We start from the raw sequence: 18,592 nt of genomic DNA, 5'->3' as shown, positions 1-18,592 counted from the left end.
CCTATTGCAAAGAATTACTTTTTTATGTAAAGCTTTTTCCCTCCTAATTATTTGCAATGTGCCGAAAAGGGAATACCAAAAAACATTTCCGGATTTGCCACACACACACACACACACACACACACACACACACACAGAAAAATTGCTGGTTTGGCTTCCAGTCTGGTCTCCACGGCTAACTGGCGTGCCATCTGCTCACAGCAGAGCGGTAACCATGGTTCTTGTGTCACACCAGCGTGCGGTGTTAAGAAGTTTGCCCCGGCAAGTCTGGACAACTCCGCTTCCGCACAGGTTGCTGAGGGCGGGTGGGGATGGCGGCAGCAGCATCCAGAGGGTGTAGATCGTTCTTCCAAATCCCATCTGCTTTCCTCTCCTCTGGCTGTGCCCGGGGTCCCCGGGCGCGGCAAGCCTTGGGGACGTGCGCGGGTCTTCTATGCATAACAAAAGAGCCCTCCTCCTCCTCCTCCTCCTCTTCCTTCTCCCGCCGCCCCGCGCCGCCCCCACCTTGGCTTCCCGCGGCCTCCCGGGCCCGCGTCCCCAGCAGGAATTGGCTCCCGGGCCCGAGGTTTCCAGGTACCCGGAAGGGGGAGGGGGCCGAGGCGGCAACAATTGGGCGGGTGAGGGCAAAACGCGCGACTCGGAGCGCCAAGACTACGAAGCGCGGTGAGCCCGGGCCGTGCCGCCGCACGATTGGCCGGGGCCGCCCCACCGGCCGCCGCTGATTGGTGGATTCTCAAATTCGGTCTCAAGGCGCCAGAGGAGGTGTTTTAGCGGGGACTACGATCCAGGCTGGAGTCGCGCTCGGCCGATCTGAGCGCTGGCGCTGTCGGGACGCCGCGGGGTCCCCGCCAGCCCAGGGCACTCGGCGCGGGGATCTGCGCACCTAGCTCTCCCTTCCCGATGCCGCCGCCCGGCTGCTGATCGCCGCACCACCTTCCCTCATCTGCTTGGGTCGGTGGAGGTCCCTGCAGAGGCAGGAAGCCTCCTTCGGAAAGCAGGGGTAAGCGGTAAGCGTGCGGCCCCAGCTCTGGTGGGGAGGCGGGAATTGGGATACGGGGACCCCTTCCGCCCCGGCTGCCAACCTGCCACCCCTCACATCCCCCGGCTGGCGAGGGCTCGAGGTGTTTCTGCCGGGGGACCCGGTGCGCAGAGGGTGTGCCGGGCGCAGCTCTCCTTCTAGCCCGGCAGTAGAGGGAATTTGCCCTTCCCCACAACTTGGGGCTTTCATTGGAGGAGTTTATTTGGGGCATCTGCTTGGAGGCCTGGGAAGTGGCTGCGCTCAGCGCTGAGTGGGTTTGGTCTGGCGATCGGGTTTCCTTCCCCCTGATTCAAAACCCCTCAAAGCCGAATTCCTCTCAGTTCTTTGCGCCAAAATTAACTGACCTGGGAGACCCTGTACTTTCTGACAGATTTGCCCAACATCCTTCCGACTTGGTAACTTTATTTTGCCGTCTAGCTTTTCATAAAGAAGTACTGTTTTTGTAGATTTTTTTTCTTCCCAGATTTTCAGTATTACTAAGCACACTTGAGGTGTTTGAGTTTGTTCGTGTGTTTTAGAAAGTTGAGGGTGGCTACAACTCCTGGAAATGCCCAGGATTTGCTTAGGCAAGGGGGAGTTTCATACTGACAAACAAGTAACACATATGTAGATATTTTTGTTTGAGGAAAAGGTACCTAAATGCAAAATCATTTTCTAGTGTAATTGTGCATTGCAGATGGAGGTAAATTGTTTAACACTAAAAGACCTGATCAGCCCCAGGCAGCCCAGACTGGATTTTGCAATTGAAGATGGGGAAAATGCACAAAAGGTAAGCTAACATAAACACCTTAGTTTCTAACATATTAAGGATGGTGATGTTGAATTCAATTAAGTGTTCCAACATGCCATTTGTATTTGTATTTAAGCATAATAAGTAATATTGATAAACATTATAGAAACATTCTTTTTTAGAAAATAGAGCGATCCAAACCATTATTGTTGCAATTCTACTCTCAGATATAGTGGGAAAAATAGGCGAGGTTACATGTAATGTTGTAACCAATTTATATCCGTCAAAAATATGCTGGCTACAGCAATCAAAGTTTATAATACAGTTGTCAAGGGTAGTGTAGCTAATGCTCTGTAGGAATGCTAAGCCTCAGTTCCCAGGAAAATAGACCTTTGTAGGCATAAATGCTGGATTATTAAAGTGCTGTGAAATGTCTTCATACCGATGAACTAGCTCCCAGAGACTGTTCCATTCACAGTCTGTTCCATTCACAGGTCCTATATGGTAGACCTGTGCCTACCATATAGGGAGATAAAGTGGCTGAACTCATCAGTATATTCTGAATATTTTACCATACTATTGCTAGTTTTGCACTGAGCCATTCCCTTACATTTTGCACTCCTTGTGATTTGTAAGACCAAGGTGTTGTTTTCAAGAAACATTACAAAGAAACTGGCCATAACAATGTCTAAACTATCTGAGCACTTTTCGGCAGAGGCAAATAGAAATAACAAAATAAGTTTTAGAAACTTTGAATATAAATCTGTGAGTAGCAACTTGGGCATTGAACTTCTCTGAGCTCCTGGTCTTATTTTTAGGCTTAGCATCAACAGTGAAACTCCTTGGTTGCAAAGCAACCCATGCTCATATGAGCCTTTGAAGAATACTTGATAATTGTTAATTTAGGATAGATGCAAATTGTATGCTCCCCCATCTAGGGATTTTTTTTTTTTTTTTTTTTTGTCCAGCATTTTGATTTATTTTTATTAGGTAAAGAAATACAGTAGTCCCCCTTATCCACAGGAAATGTGTTCCAAGACCTGCAGTGAGTACCTGAAATTGTGGATAATAGTGAACCGGATTGTCATTAGTTGGAACACATTTCTGCTTATTCTGTTTATGTTTTCCACCCCCAAATTTAGTGCCTTTTCCATCTTAACTAAGCACTTATGTACCATAGCTATAACTTTTGCAGTTTGGGGTATGACAGCAAAACTAGCATGAATTTCTTTTTCATTCTTTACAATTTCACAGATAGGAAATTAATTCTTACAGTAGATCTTAGCAACCTCGGCATATCTTTCCTTAAGTCAAGAACATTCACCTTTTCACTTAAAAGAGCACTTTATCGCTTCCCTTTGGCATATCCAAATGGCCAGCATCACTACTCTTGTGCTTTGGAGCCATTATGAAGTCAAATAAAGAGTTACTCGAACATGAGCACTGCAATACCATGACGGCCAGCCTGATAGCACAGTGGCTGCTAAGTGATTAATGAACGAGCAGGTAGTATCTACAGTGCAAATACGGTGGACAAAGGGGTGAGTCACATCCCAAGCAGGACGGAGCAGGATGACGTGAGATTTCATTACACAGAACTGCACACAGTCTAAAACTCATGAATTGTTTATTTCTGGAATTTTCCATGTGATATTTTTGGACCACAGTTGGCCACTGGAAGTGAAACCACAGATAAAGCGACGATTATTTAAAGTGGCCCTTTTTTTTTTTTAATCATCTAAGTCGTGAGGGTGGAAATGCCCAGACTTAAAGTGTATATTCAGAGTTTTGACTTTTAGAGTTTTAGAGCAAAACTTTGTTTTCCTTTCCAATTTGGATGGTTCAGCCTTGAAGATATATATATCCATACATTTATATAAAGTCTAAGTTAGTGCTTTGCTTCTCTTCCTCTGGGTCAATGACTTTTATCAAGTACCTTCAACAAGGACCCTTCTCCTCTAGCATCAGAAAGTGCTACTGTGTCCAGTTGAACTTTCACATTCTAATGTGTGTAGGAAAAAAAACTCAAGTGACTTAAAGAGATTGGGAAAGCAGTGAAAATGTTTGAAATAACATTTATAAGCAGGGATTATGTCACCTCAAATAGAAGGCAAGAGATGAGAATAGTGTGCTTTCATAGAGTTACTAGGAGGGGCTTCTGTCTCTCGTTTTCATGCTGCTATGAAGTAAAGGAAGGACGCTTTCTAGGGATAATGAAAACATGGGGTTTAAGAGCCAAGGGGTCCTGGGTTTGATTTCCTGCTTTGCCATTTGTTAGCTATGTGACCTAAAACAAATATACTTACAAGGTCTTTCAACAAATATTTTTGTTCCAGATGCTGGCGATATGGTGATTTAATGAGTTTCCTAATCTCCCTAAGTCCATTTTTTTCTTCCATAAATTGGAATTAATATATAATACTCCCCACATTGAGTTTCTGTAAAGCACCCATAGGCACATAGCCTTCACACTGTTTGGAATCAGACTGATAGCCTAAAGATGAACATGATGTCCACCCTGCCCTCAGTTAGCAGGGAGACTTTCAGAGGCCCAAATGTAAAACTATACTGTGATTTGGTAAGTGCTATACTAGGAGTAGGAATAAATTACCTGGGCAGAAAGAAGAGGAGGAAATAAATTCATGGGAAGTTCAGAGAGGGTTAAAAAGCTTCACAGAGGAAGGGACATTTGGGCTAAGCATTAGTGGATGAGGAAGCTCAACCTCCAAGAAAGCAAGAGTGAATGAGATGGACATTTTAGGCAGAAGAAACAGCATGAGGTATGAGCATTCAAAAAATGTTCAAGAAATCAAGAGTGACTGGAAGCTAGTGGTGCTGAGTTGTTCCTTCTTGGAATCTCTCTGGGGAATACCTGGAGTGGTGTCTTGCTGGATCAGCGGTCATTTAGAGGATTTCTTTCTTGGCCATTTGCCCTTTGGTCAAGGTCTGTAAGTACTGCATTATGCATGCACCTTCTTACCAGTCATGGAGAAACTTTTCTTTAAAACATAAAGGAGTTTCCGATTTCATTATCCAAAGTTACTATGCCTCTTACCTGTTTACAATGCACCTGAGACAACAAAAGTAGAAAACAGGTAGTCTGGAGCAAAGAAGCTAGGAGAGCTTTGTGAAGGAGCTAGCACTTGAGCTGTGGCTGGAAGGAAGGAATACTGAGTCTCAGGCAAGTAGAAGAGGGGAGCTAGTGAAGAAGTGGAAATGAGCATGGCATATTTGGGGACAATGCCCAAACTTAATGGACATGGGTGTTCTTTGAAGGTCATTCATCTCTTTTGGGAGTGGGTGAGAAAGAAGGTGCATTCAGTTTAGAATATGTTTGTAGCTGTGTGATTTATAGGTAAATAAATATGTGCAGAAAGCAGCAGGTAGCCTGATTTTGGAATTCAGGAAAGGTCGTAATCAAGTCCGAACGGGAATTGTCAGCATATAGGCCGATTTTAAAGCTCTATACATGGGAGTGGCAAATAGTGAGAGAGCAGCAGAGGGTTGTGTGTGGACTCTTGCGGTTTGGTTTGTAAGAGTGAAAATAGAAGAAGGCTGAGAAGGCACAGTCAGAAGTATGAGAAGAACCAGGAGAGAAAGAAACAGTGGAATCTCACAAGTTAAGGGCTGAGAGTTCTATAGAGCAAAGAATAGTCAACAGTCTTAACTGCTGCAGTGAGGTCAAGTAAGATATTTTGCCATTGACTTGATCTGGCAATGGAGAGGTGACCTAAGTAAGACCAGTGGATCAGAACAGACTGGTAGTTTGAGGGACCCCCTAGGAGGTAGGCAGAGAAAACCCTCAGTGGGGATTGCTTCTAGAAAGTGTGCTCTGGAAAGAAGGAGAGTTGTTGGTCTATAGCTAGAAGGAGACACTTTCTAACATGTAGTCGTTGCAATGAGACTTAAATAGTAGACAGAATTTCAACAGGCAAAGCCAGTGGCATTAAAGAGGAAGTGGTGGTGTGAGCACCAGCTTTGCTGTGATAAAGTGCAGGGCAGGTCTGAGTAGCAAGGGGACTGTTTGGGCAGAATGTGGGATGTGCATGAGAGGGAACTGAAAAAGGTTGGCTAAATATGGCCCAAGCTAATATATACACTTGACTGTGTATATTGTTTGAGATAACATGATCAAAGCCGTATCGGACACAGGAGCAGGACTAGAACCAAGACAACGAAGACCTTTCTGTGGCAGCACAAACCAGTTTACCTATAGTCAGTGTGCTGGTGTTATTAGTAATAATAATGAACATTTGTATAGCACGTCACAGATGACAGAGTGCTTTGACCTTCTGAGCCCATCATCACAGCAACTCTATGGTAGGTAAGCCAAGGTGTATTACCTCTATTTATATAGAGAACTAGAGGGCCATTTCACAGGATACATTTCTCCAGACACTCTAATGGAGGGAGTGATTTCCAGGCTGTTGCAGGTTAGATTTCCTGAAGCAGATCTTACCCAGAGGTTAAGTGTGCAGGAGGTTTATTAGGAAGTACTCTTGGGATCAATGCCTAGGGAAGGGACAGGAAGGCATGGAATTGGACAGAAGGATAAGTGGAGCTGCAATACAGTCACAGTGGAAGTTACCTCTGGGGAGTTCTAGGGCAGCCATCAGAGGAGTCCAGAGTTGGGGCAAGGAGGCCCGGCTTTTTTTTTTTTTTTTTTGAGACGGAATCTCGCTCTGTCGCCCAGGCTGAAGTGCAATGGCATGACCTTGGCTCACTGCAAGCTCTGCCTCCCGGGTTCACGCCATTCTCCTGCCTCAGCCTCCAGAATAGATGGGACTACAGGTGCCTGCCACCACGCCCGGCTAATTTTTGTTTTTGTATTTTTAGTAGAGACGGAGTTTCACCATGTTAGCCAGGATGGTCTCCATCTCCTGACCTCGTGATCCGCCCACCTTGGCCTCCCAGAGGCCTGGCTTTTATATGTCTGTGCTACTTCTACCAGCCAGTGAGTACAGGAGAGGCTTCCCAGGAAGTGGTGTGACCTTGGACGAGTCAGCCGTTTTCAGCCAAAGCCTTCTGGTTATGGGATGACTGTTGGCATTACTTCCAGCAGCCGGGGAATGAGTCATGTCTGAAGAGATAGGCTGCATCCCAGCATCCACTCCACAGCTATGCAGCCTTGCTAGAAAACCTTGGAAATAGACACTTTCATCTAAATTCCTCATTTCATACATACGGAAACCTGGGCCCAGACAGAATAAACAGTTGTCCAGGATCAAAAAGATACAAACAGCTGGGACACAAATCAGGTTTCCATTGCAGTGCCCTTTCCACAGTCGTATGTGCTGTCAGCATAGCAGGACAGACAGATGGAGCAAGGTGTGACTAGATTGCAATTGACTTTCTGTCCACCTGAGACCCTAGAATACAATTGGCTTAGCATTTTTTTCTCTTGATGTAGAGGTGTAATACAATCATAACCTACCACATGACCTAACTCCCATCCTACTTGAAGTATTCAGTAAACTACAGTGAAAATATATCAAAGTGTATGAAGAAATAATCCATTTTCAATTGCTCCCTCGCTAGGGAAAAAGTAACTCTGTTGGAAGCAATGGAGAAGGCTTGTGAATCTCTGTCCACCCAGCATGCCTGGACCACACCCTCCACCATGAGGATACCTTTTGGAATAACTCATCAAAGCACAGTGTTCTTTGAGTACCTGCAGTGGGCAAGGCATTGTGCCGAAAATTGTGACAAACAGGACATGTAGAACTTGCTTCTTGACCTTCTCAAGAGCACAGTCTTATTATTGAGACAAGACACACATCCAGGAAGTTAAATAGCAATATGATGTGCTATAGTATATTTAGCTTGAAATGCGAGTGAATGGTAATAAAGAATAGAAAAGAGGGAAAAGATAATAGCTAAGTTTTATCGAGCACTCCCTATAGTCCAGGAACTCATCTCATAACCCTTGAGATTGGTATTTTTATGAACTTCATTTTCAGTTGAGAGAAATAAAGTATAGTGAGGTACAGGAACTTGCCACACTCACCCCTGCTGATATGTAGCAGGGGCAGGTTAGCTGGACCTACATCCTGCACATATAACTATTTCCCCATGCTGCCTCTCCCTAGGTGCTAGTGGGGATTAGTGGCTTGCTGGCTACCTTTGGTTGGAGCTGTGAAAAAGATAACTTCCTCCCACTCTGTACCCAGGACACAAGCTCGTTTTTAGATGGAGAATTTCAGAAAGTTCTGCCTTCAGCTATTTCTTGCATACCAATGATTTTACACTGAATGAGGTCATAGGTGACCTCAGGCAAGTTATTTGACTTCTCTGTGCCTCAGTTTCTTCATCTATACAATGGAAAAATGTTAATGCCTATGTCACAGGATTGGATGAAGAGTCAATACATGCAAAATACATGAAACAGGGTGTGGCACACAGTAAACAGTAATTTCCCTTGAGAGTTCACCTGTAGAAGCCTTTATCAGAATAGCACGCTAACAGGGACTTGTTAAAAGAGGTGGGTAGATGCAGCACTCTGGGCTGGGTACTTACTGTAGTATGAGAAATCGCCACTTCCACTGACTCCTCTCCTTCTGCTTACACTAGGACTGAATGTTGCCATGACTAGCTTGCAGCTTCTGCTGATCCAAGGAGCAAGAGTTGCCTTGCCTACACAAACTCCAGTTTCTCCCAATATTTTACCTCTTCACACATTGCTCATTTATAGGAAAACACTATTGTAAACCCCTGCTCAACCAAAACACAACCATTCAGTAGCTGTATGGAGTGTACAGGGAGAGAGTGACAGATAATTCATCTACCTTTGTAATTATGTAAGACACTGTTGACTGGAAGGGAATACTACAGAAAGCAGAATCTTTCTGTTTTTGAATATTGAATTACCAAATTCTCATATTGAATTTTTGAAACTTTTTTAGGGGAAAGATATGTTTTAATTACTTGGTAGTTCCAAAGGTGGATTCTATATACTTAGTCTTTTTTTACAATGGGCCCATCGTTAATCTTTTCTTAGAATTATTTAAGACATTCTAACTCAAAGTGTGGTCTAGAGGCAGATGCTATTCCACAAATTATCACCAGGGTGCAAAAAAGAATGAAACTTGGGAGTTAAGCACTTAAAAACCTCAGTAGTCTAGGTGTGGTGGCTCATGCCTGTAATCCTAGCACTTTGAGAGGCCAAGATGGGATGATTAGTTGAAGTCAGGAGTTTGAGATGAGACTTGGTAACACAGTGAGATCCCAATCTCTACAAAAAATTTAAAAAGGCCAGGTGTGGGGTCTCATGCCTGTAATTCTAGCACTTTGGGAGGCAGAGGCAGGAGGATCACTTGAAGCCAGAAGTTCAAGACCAGTCTGGGCAACATGGCGAGACCCCGTCTCCACACAAAATTTTAAAAATTAGCTGGGTGCAGTGGTGTGCACTGGAAATGGTGTGCACACCACTGTACTATGCACACCACTGGAAATCCCAACACTTTGGGAGGCTGAGGTGGGAAGATCACTTGAGCCCAGGAGTTTGAGGCTGCAGTGAGCTGTGATCATGCCACTGCACTCCAGCCTGGGTGACAGAGTGAGACCCTATCTCCAAAAGATAAAATAAAGTATTGGGTGTAGTGGTGCATGTCTGTGGTCCCAGCTACTTGGAAGGCTAAGGCAAGAGGATTGCACATGCCCAGGAGTTTGAGGCTATAGTGAATCACGATCACACCACTGTACTCAGGCTGGCCAACAGAGTGAGACCCTATCTTTAAAAAAAAAAAAGGAAGAAAAATAAACCTCAGTAGCAATTCAGTATTGCCACCATATCTAAGCTTATGATTAGTGGTCTCTTGTTGAAGAAGCTATGGGTCAGTTTGAGTGACAAACTCAAATGGCAAATCACATCTGGTGGGAGTTGTGTTGCATATTAGTCCTATGAAGTAAGGTCACATATCAGTTTGCAGGAGTTTGGAAATCTAAAAAAACGAGTCCTTTACCATGGGTAGTTTGAGATGCACTGCTCTAGGAGAATGACATTAGAGAGCTCTCTAGGGTGGCTTAAAATGTGGGATTTTGTTGGATGCTCTTCCATTAACTGGTCCTGCTACTAAGTGCTGTATTAGCAGTGGTGCACATTGAACTACAAAAGCATTGTTGCTCTTCACTAGTCAATGCAAACTTGTAAGTAGTGTTTGAAAAAAGATGACACTTAGAAACAATATGGACTCAACCGGCATTTGCCCTCATAGTCCTCATCTGTTACAAACATGCAACAGTAACAGATACGTTGTGATTTCTCTTACAGAGATATCATGAAAGATAGTTGTAAAAGGAGTAGCAGATTATAATCTACTTCTCACTGGAGCCACTCTTCGATTCCCATGACGCCTTCTACTTTTTGTTAGTCCTTTCCTGATACTTTTCAGCCCTAAACATACGGTCCTATTTGTATTTTCAAGTCTTAGTGAATGGTGGGAACAAAGTGTACTCTTAGCTGATACCTGCCCTTTCTCATTCTTGCTAAAAGTCTCTTTTTTAAAATAGGAAAATATATTTGTTGATCGATCAAGGATGGCCCCGAAGACTCCAATAAAAAATGAACCAATTGATTTATCAAAGCAAAAAAAATTTACTCCAGAAAGAAATCCCATTACTCCAGTTAAGCTGGTTGACAGACAGCAAGCGGAACCATGGACACCCACAGCTAACCTGAAGATGCTCATTAGTGCTGCCAGCCCAGATATAAGGGACCGGGAGAAGAAAAAGGGACTATTCCGACCCATTGAAAACAAGGACGATGCATTTACAGATTCTCTACAGGTAAACAGACTGTGCTTTTCAGGGATTTTATAGAGCTTAAACAATTTTACTTGATTATTAAAAAGTCATAGAACTCTCAACTTTTCAGCTCCTATTAAGCCAAAAGCAATGGCAAACTGAATATCTTTTGATTTATAGCAGAATTCTCATTCTATCTTATTTTTCATAACGAATGCTTTCTTTTCTGTATGATAGTCCCTGGACCAGGGCTCATTTTAAAATGATAAATTATTTTAAAGTAATGATATTTAATCATTTTTATTTAATGAAGGAATTTGGATTGTTTAAATGCTGCTGTGAATTTTAATTTTGCCCAGATTTTAGGGATAATGTCAATGTAAATATTTTTTATTTAGGAAATTCCATTATTATATATGTTCAGTTTGTTAGTTTGGGGCTCTATTGAAGTTAAGCCATCTTTAAATTACCTGTTCTGTGGGGAACCAGTGCTGTTGAATAAGCAGTATGTCTATACTTTGTTTAAAAAAAAAAAAAAAGGGGGGGGCGGAGCAAGATGGCCGAATAGGAACAACTCCAGTCTCCAACTCCCAGCGCGAGCGACACAGAAGACCGGTGATTTCTGCATTTTCAACTGAGGTACTGGGGTCATCTCACTAGGGAGTGCCGGACAATCGGTGCTGGTCAGCTGCTGCAGCCTGACCAGCGAGAGCTGAAGCAGGGCGAGGCATCGCCTCACCTGGAAGCGCAAGGGGGAAGGGGATCCGTTTTCCTAGCCAGGGGAACTGAGACACACAACACCTGGAAAATCGGGTAACTCCCACCCCAATACTGCGCTGTAAGCATACAGGCATTCCAGGAGAATATATCCCACACCTGGCCGGGAGGGTCCCACGCCCACGAAGCCTCCCTCACTGCTAACACAGCAGTCTGCCGCGATCTATCCGCAAGGCAGCAGCGAGGCTGGGGGAGGGGCGCCCGCCATTGCTGAGGCTTAAGTAGGTAAACAAAGCCGCTGGGAAGCTCGAACTGGGTGGAGCTCACAGCAGCTCAAGGAAGCCTGCCTGTCTCTGTAGTCTCCACCTCTGGGGACAGCGCACAGCTGAAGACCAACAGGGGAAGTAGCGGGAGCCGGTGCAGACGCGAACGACTCTGTCTGACAGCTTTGGGGAGAGCCGCGGATCTCCCAACGCGGAGGTTGAGATCTGAGAACGGACAGACTGCCTGCTCAGGTGTGTCCCTGACCCCTGAGTAGCCTAGCTGGGAGAAATCCCCCACTAGGGGCAGTCTGACACCCCACACCTCACAGGGTGGAGTACACCCCTGAGAGGACACTTCCAAAGGAAGAATCAGACAGGTACACTCGCTGTTCAGCAATATTCTATCTTCGGCAACCTCTGCTGCTGATACCCAGGCAAACAGGGTCTGGAGTGGACCTCAAGCAATCTCCAACAGACCAACAGAGAGTCCTTCTGACTGTCAGAAGGAAAACTATCAAACAGGAAGGACACCTATACCAAAACCCCATCAGTTCGTCACCACCATCAAAGACCAGAGACAGATAAAACCACAAAGATGGGGAAGAAGCAGGGCAGAAAAGCTGGAAATTCAAAAAATAAGAGCGCATCTCCCCCTGCAAAGGAGCGCAGCCCATCACCAGCAACGGATCAAAGCTGGTCAGAGAATGACTTGGACGAGAGGAGAGAAGAAGGCTTCAGTCCATCAAACTTATCAGAGCTAAAGGAGGAATTACGTACCCAGCGCAAAGAAACTAAAAATCTTGAAAAAAGAGTGGAAGAATTGACAGCTAGACTCATTAATGCAGAGAAGATCATAAACGAAATGACAGAGATGAAAACCATGACACGAGAAATACGTGACAAATGCACAAGCTTCAGTAACCGACTCGATCAACTGGAAGAAAGAGTATCAGCGATTGAAGATCAAATGAATGAAATGAAGCGAGAAGAGAAACCAAAAGAAAAAAGAAGAAAAAGAAATGAGCAAAGCCTGCAAGAAGTATGGGATTACGTAAAAAGACCAAATCTACGTCTGATTGGGGTGCCTGAAAGTGAGGGGGAAAATGGAACCAAGTTGGAAAACACTCTTCAGGATATCATCCAGGAGAACTTCCCCAACCTAGTAGGGCAGGCCAACATTCAAATTCAGGAAATACAGAGAACGCCACAAAGATACTCCTCGAGAAGAGCAACTCCAAGACACATAATTGCCAGATTCACCAAAGTTGAAATGAAGGAAAAAATCTTAAGGGCAGCCAGAGAGAAAGGTCGGGTCACCCACAAAGGGAAGCCCATCAGACTAACAGCAGATCTCTCGGCAGAAACTCTACAAGCCAGAAGAGAGTGGGGGCCAATATTCAACGTTCTTAAAGAAAAGAATTTTCAACCCAGAATTTCATATCCAGCCAAACTAAGTTTCATAAGTGAAGGAGAAATAAAATCCTTTACAGATAAGCAAATGCTTAGAGATTTTGTCACCACCAGGCCTGCCTTACAAGAGACCCTGAAGGAAGCCCTAAACATGGAAAGGAACAACCGGTACCAGCCATCGCAAAAACTTGGCAAAATGTAAAGACCATCGAGGCTAGGAAGAAACTGCATCAACTAACGAGCAAAATAACCAGTTAATATCATAATGGCAGGATCAAGTTCACACATAACAATATTAACCTTAAATGTTAATGGACTAAATGCTCCAATTAAAAGACACAGACTGGCAAACTGGATAAAGAGTCAAGACCCATCAGTCTGCTGTATTCAGGAGACCCATCTCACATGCAGAGACATACATAGGCTCAAAATAAAGGGATGGAGGAAGATCTACCAAGCAAATGGAGAACAAAAAAAAGCAGGGGTTGCAATCCTAGTCTCTGATAAAACAGACTTTAAACCATCAAAGATCAAAAGAGACAAAGAAGGCCATTACATAATGGTAAAGGGATCAATTCAACAGGAAGAGCTAACTCTCCTAAATATATATGCACCCAATACAGGAGCACCCAGATTCATAAAGCAAGTCCTTAGAGACTTACAAAGAGACTTAGACTCCCATACAATAATAATGGGGGACTTCAACACTCCGCTGTCAACATTAGACAGATCAACGAGACAGAAAGTTAACAAGGATATCCAGGAATTGAACTCATCTCTGCACCAAGCGGACCTAATAGACATCTATAGAACTCTCCACCCCAAATCAACAGAATATACATTCTTCTCAGCACCACATCGCACTTATTCCAAAATTGACCACATAATTGGAAGTAAAGCACTCCTCAGCAAATGTAAAAGAACAGAAATTATAACAAACTGTCTCTCAGACCACAGTGCAATCAAACTAGAACTCAGGACTAAGAAACTCAATCAAAACCGCTCAACTACATGGAAACTGAACAACCTGCTCCTGAATGACTACTGGGTACATAACGAAATGAAAGCGGAAATAAAGATGTTCTTTGAAACCAATGAGAACAAAGATACAACATACCAGAATCTCTGGGACACATTTAAAGCAGTGTGTAGAGGGAAATTTATAGCACTAAATGCCCACAAGAGAAAGCAGGAAAGATCTAAAATTGACACTCTAACATCACAATTAAAAGAACTAGAGAGGCAAGAGCAATCACATTCAAAAGCTAGCAGAAGGCAAGAAATAACTAAGATCAGAGCAGAACTGAAGGAGATAGAGACACAAAAAACCCTCCAAAAAATCAATGAATCCAGGAGTTGGTTTTTTGAAAAGATCAACAAAATTGACAGACCGCTAGCAAGGCTAATAAAGAAAAAAAGAGAGAGGAATCAAATAGATGCAATAAAAAATGATAAAGGGGATATCACCACTGACCCCACAGAAATACAAACTACCATCAGAGAATACTATAAACGCCTCTACGCAAATCAACTAGAAAATCTAGAAGAAATGGATAATTTCCTGGACACTTACACTCTCCCAAGGCTAAACCAGGAAGAAGTTGAATCCCTGAATAGACCAATAGCAGGCTCTGAAATTGAGGCAACAATTAATAGCCTACCCACCAAAAAAAGTCCAGGACCAGATGGATTCACAGCTGAATTCTACCAGAGGTACAAGGAGGAGCTGGTACCATTCCTTCTGAAACTATTCCAATCAATAGAAAAAGAGGGAATCCTCCCTAACTCATTTTATGAGGCCAACATCATCCTGATACCAAAGCCTGGCAGAGACACAACAAAAAAAGAGAATTTTAGACCAATATCCCTGATGAACATTGATGCAAAAATCCTCAATAAAATACTGGCAAACCGGATTCAGCAGCACATCAAAAAGCTTATCCACCATGATCAAGTGGGCTTCATCCCTGGGATGCAAGGCTGGTTCAACATTCGCAAATCAATAAACGTAATCCAGCATATAAACAGAACCAAAGACAAGAACCACATGATTGTCTCAATAGATGCAGAAAAGGCTTTTGACAAAATTCAACAGCCCTTCATGCTAAAAACGCTCAATAAATTCGGTATTGATGGAACGTACCTCAAAATAATAAGAGCTATTTATGACAAACCCACAGCTAATATCATACTGAATGGGCAAAAACTGGAAAAATTCCCTTTGAAAACTGGCACAAGACAGGGATGCCCTCTCTCACCACTCCTATTCAACATAGTGTTGGAAGTTCTGGCTAGGGCAATCAGGCAAGAGAAAGAAATCAAGGGTATCCAGTTAGGAAAAGAAGAAGTCAAATTGTCCCTGTTTGCAGATGACATGATTGTATATTTAGAAAACCCCATCGTCTCAGCCCAAAATCTCCTTAAGCTGATAAGCAACTTCAGCAAAGTCTCAGGATACAAAATTAATGTGCAAAAATCACAAGCATTCTTATACACCAGCAACAGACAAGCAGAGAGCCAAATCAGGAATGAACTTCCATTCACAACTGCTTCAAAGAGAATAAAATACCTAGGAATCCAGCTTACAAGGGATGTAAAGGACCTCTTCAAGGAGAACTACAAACCACTGCTCAGTGAAATCAAAGAGGACACAAACAAATGGAAGAACATACCATGCTCATGGATAGGAAGAATCAATATCGTGAAAATGGCCATACTCCCCAAGGTTATTTATAGATTCAATGCCATCCCCATCAAGCTACCAATGACTTTCTTCACAGAATTGGAAAAAACTGCTTTAAAGTTCATATGGAACCAAAAAAGAGCCCGCATTGCCAAGACAATCCTAAGTCAAAAGGACAAAGCTGGAGGCGTCACGCTACCTGACTTCAAACTATACTACAAGGCTACAGTAACCAAAACAGCATGGTACTGGTACCAAAACAGAGATATAGACCAATGGAACAGAACAGAGTCCTCAGAAATAATACCGCACATCTACAGCCATCTGATCTTTGACAAACCTGAGAGAAACAAGAAATGGGGAAAGGATTCCCTATTTAATAAATGGTGCTGGGAAAATTGGCTAGCCATAAGTAGAAAGCTGAAACTGGATCCTTTCCTTACCCCTTATACGAAGATTAATTCAAGATGGATTAGAGACTTAAATGTTAGACCTAATACCATAAAAACCCTAGAAGAAAATCTAGGTAGTACCATTCAGGACATAGGCATGGGCAAGGACTTCATGTCTAAAACACCAAAAGCAACGGCAGCAAAAGCCATAATTGACAAATGGGATCTAATTAAACTAAAGAGCTTTTGCACAGCAAAAGAAACTACCATCAGAGTGAACAGGCAACCTACAGAATGGGAGAAAATTTTTGCAACCTACTCATCTGACAAAGGGCTAATATCCAGAATCTACAAAGAACTCAAACAAATATACGAGAAAAAAACAAACAACCCCATCAAAAAGTGGGGAAAGGATATGAACAGACATTTCTCAAAAGAAGATATTCATACAGCCAACAGACACATGAAAAAATGCTCATCATCACTGGCCATCAGAGAAATGCAAATCAAAACCACAATGAGATACCATCTCACACCAGTTAGAATGGCAATCATTAAGAAGTCAGGAAACAACAGGTGTTGGAGAGGATGTGGAGAAATAGGAACACTTTTACACTGTTGGTGGGATTGTAAACTAGTTCAACCATTATGGAAAAGAGTATGGCAATTCCTCAAGGATCTAGAACTAGATGTACCATATGACCCAGCCATCCCACTACTGGGTATATACCCAAAGGATTATAAATTAGTCTACTACAAAGACACATGTACACGTATGTTTATTGCGGCACTATTCACAATAGCAAAGACTTGGAATCAACCCAAATGTCCATCTGTGACAGACTGGATTAAGAAAATGTGGCACATATACACCATGGAATACTATGCAGCCATAAAAAAGGATGAGTTTGTGTCCTTTGTAGGGACATGGATGCAGCTGGAAACCATCATTCTTAGCAAACTATCACAAGAAGAGAAAACCAAACACCGCATGTTCTCACTCATAGGTGGGAACTGAACAATGAGATCACTTGGACTCGGGAAGGGGAACATCACACACTGGGGTCTATCATGGGGAGGGGGGAGGGGGGAGGAGGGAGGGATTGCATTGGGGAATTATACATGATATAAATGATGAATTGATGGGTGCTGACGAGTTGATGGGTGCAGCACACCAACATGGCATAAGTATACATATGTAACAAACCTGCACGTTATGCACATGTACCCTAGAACTTAAAGTATAATAATAAAAAAAAAAAAAAAAAAAAAAAAAGGCAATTATTTTCACTTCCCATCAAGCTTTTTCCCAGACTTTCTAAGAAAAGTTTTGCAGATTTCAGTATTCTTAGCCATTTTTCTCTTTTTGGCGGATTTTTCAAGCTATAAAAATTGCCAAAATGAAATAATTGGGAAGAGAGAAAAAAGATGTCTTGAATTACAACTTGAAATTCATAGAACAAAATGAATTTAATCGGTTATATATATTGCAGTAGTAGATTAGTGCTAGTAGTAAGAGATTCTTTCACGTAACTAAATACAAATCACACAGTAGTTCCTACGTGCTTGAAGCCAGAGGAATTTCACAATTCCTTTTTTTAAGTCTGGGCTGTTCTTTGGCTTCCTTTCTGTTTTATATTTGATGTGCAACACACAAGGAGCTGGTTTCTAAGGCCTTGGGTTCAAATCACTAGCTGCGTGAGTGGGGGATGTCACTCAGGATCTCTGCATCTCAGTTTATTCGCCTGTAAAATGAGGGTGGTGGTACCTGTCCTGGTTTTATTGGGGTTCTAAAAACTAAATAAGAATATGCCTTTTGTTGTCAAAGGCATATAAGTATTAGATTTTTTGTAATTTTTTTTGACAAAAATATAGCAAAGTGAAAATCAGCCAGTGGGAATTGTTAGTGACCTCTTTCACAAGGTAACATTGTTAATCTCTTACTTTGGTAGAACTAGTTGTTCTACCAAACATGCCCCTAAAACAATTAAAATTTTGGTTTCTACCCAGGCTTTATAGAGAGATTTTAGCTGATCAGTCGCTAGAAATGTTCACCACCTGCAGGAAATAAATGCCTAAAATTCTGGCGGATTTAAAACTGACTTTCTTTTAAAATGTAGGGCTTTAATATCTTTCAGCATTGTTTCACAATTTTTGGTATAGAGGTGTTATACATCTTTTGTCAGGTTTATCTCTAGGTTTCCAAATTTTTTGATGCCATTGCAAATTTTTTTTTTGTTTCAATTGCCAATAGTTTGTTTCTAGTATATACAAATACAATTGATTTGTGTGTGTGTGTGTATTGATCTTATATCCAGAAAACTTATTATACTGATGCTTTTAATGTCTGGTTTATTAGATCAAAGTCAAGTATTTTAAGTAGGTTTTTTTTTTTTTTCCTTTTTCTAACTTTTATTTTAAGTTCATTGGGTACATGTGCAGGTTTGTTACATGGGTAAATTGTATTTTGCGAGTGTTTGGTGTACAGATAATTTGGTCACCCAGGTAATCATCATAATATCCAATAGGTAGTTTTTCAATCCTCACCCTCCTCTCACCTTCTACCTTCAAATAGGCCTTGGTGTCTATTGTTCCCTTCTTTCTGTCTCGGGGTAC

The 18,592-nt window shown here is 42.5% G+C and overlaps 1 protein-coding gene across 2 annotated transcripts in view; it reads left to right on the top strand.

Annotated features, from left to right (window-relative positions):
• The first annotated feature begins 775 nt into the window (after positions 1-775).
• The window catches only part of E2F7 (E2F transcription factor 7), a 50,846-nt gene continuing 33,029 nt past the window's right edge, over positions 776-18,592 (top strand). Inside the window, exons 1-3 of one of the 2 annotated variants that reach the window (XM_010362621.2) lie at positions 776-1,000; positions 1,716-1,808; positions 10,278-10,553. In XM_010362621.2, coding sequence (XP_010360923.1) covers positions 1,716-1,808; positions 10,278-10,553 — 369 coding nt within the window. In that variant the 5' untranslated portion in view covers positions 776-1,000. Of the gene's footprint in view, positions 1,008-1,715; positions 1,809-10,277; positions 10,554-18,592 lie in introns of both variants that reach the window. The other variant, XM_030938341.1, reaches the window with a different exon arrangement.

Source organism: Rhinopithecus roxellana, chromosome 10 (genome assembly GCF_007565055.1).
Source record: "Rhinopithecus roxellana isolate Shanxi Qingling chromosome 10, ASM756505v1, whole genome shotgun sequence".
Classification (NCBI taxonomy): Eukaryota; Metazoa; Chordata; class Mammalia; order Primates; family Cercopithecidae; genus Rhinopithecus; species Rhinopithecus roxellana.
Note: the sequence above shows the minus strand (reverse complement) of the source record. Positions and strands in the feature narration are given on the sequence as shown.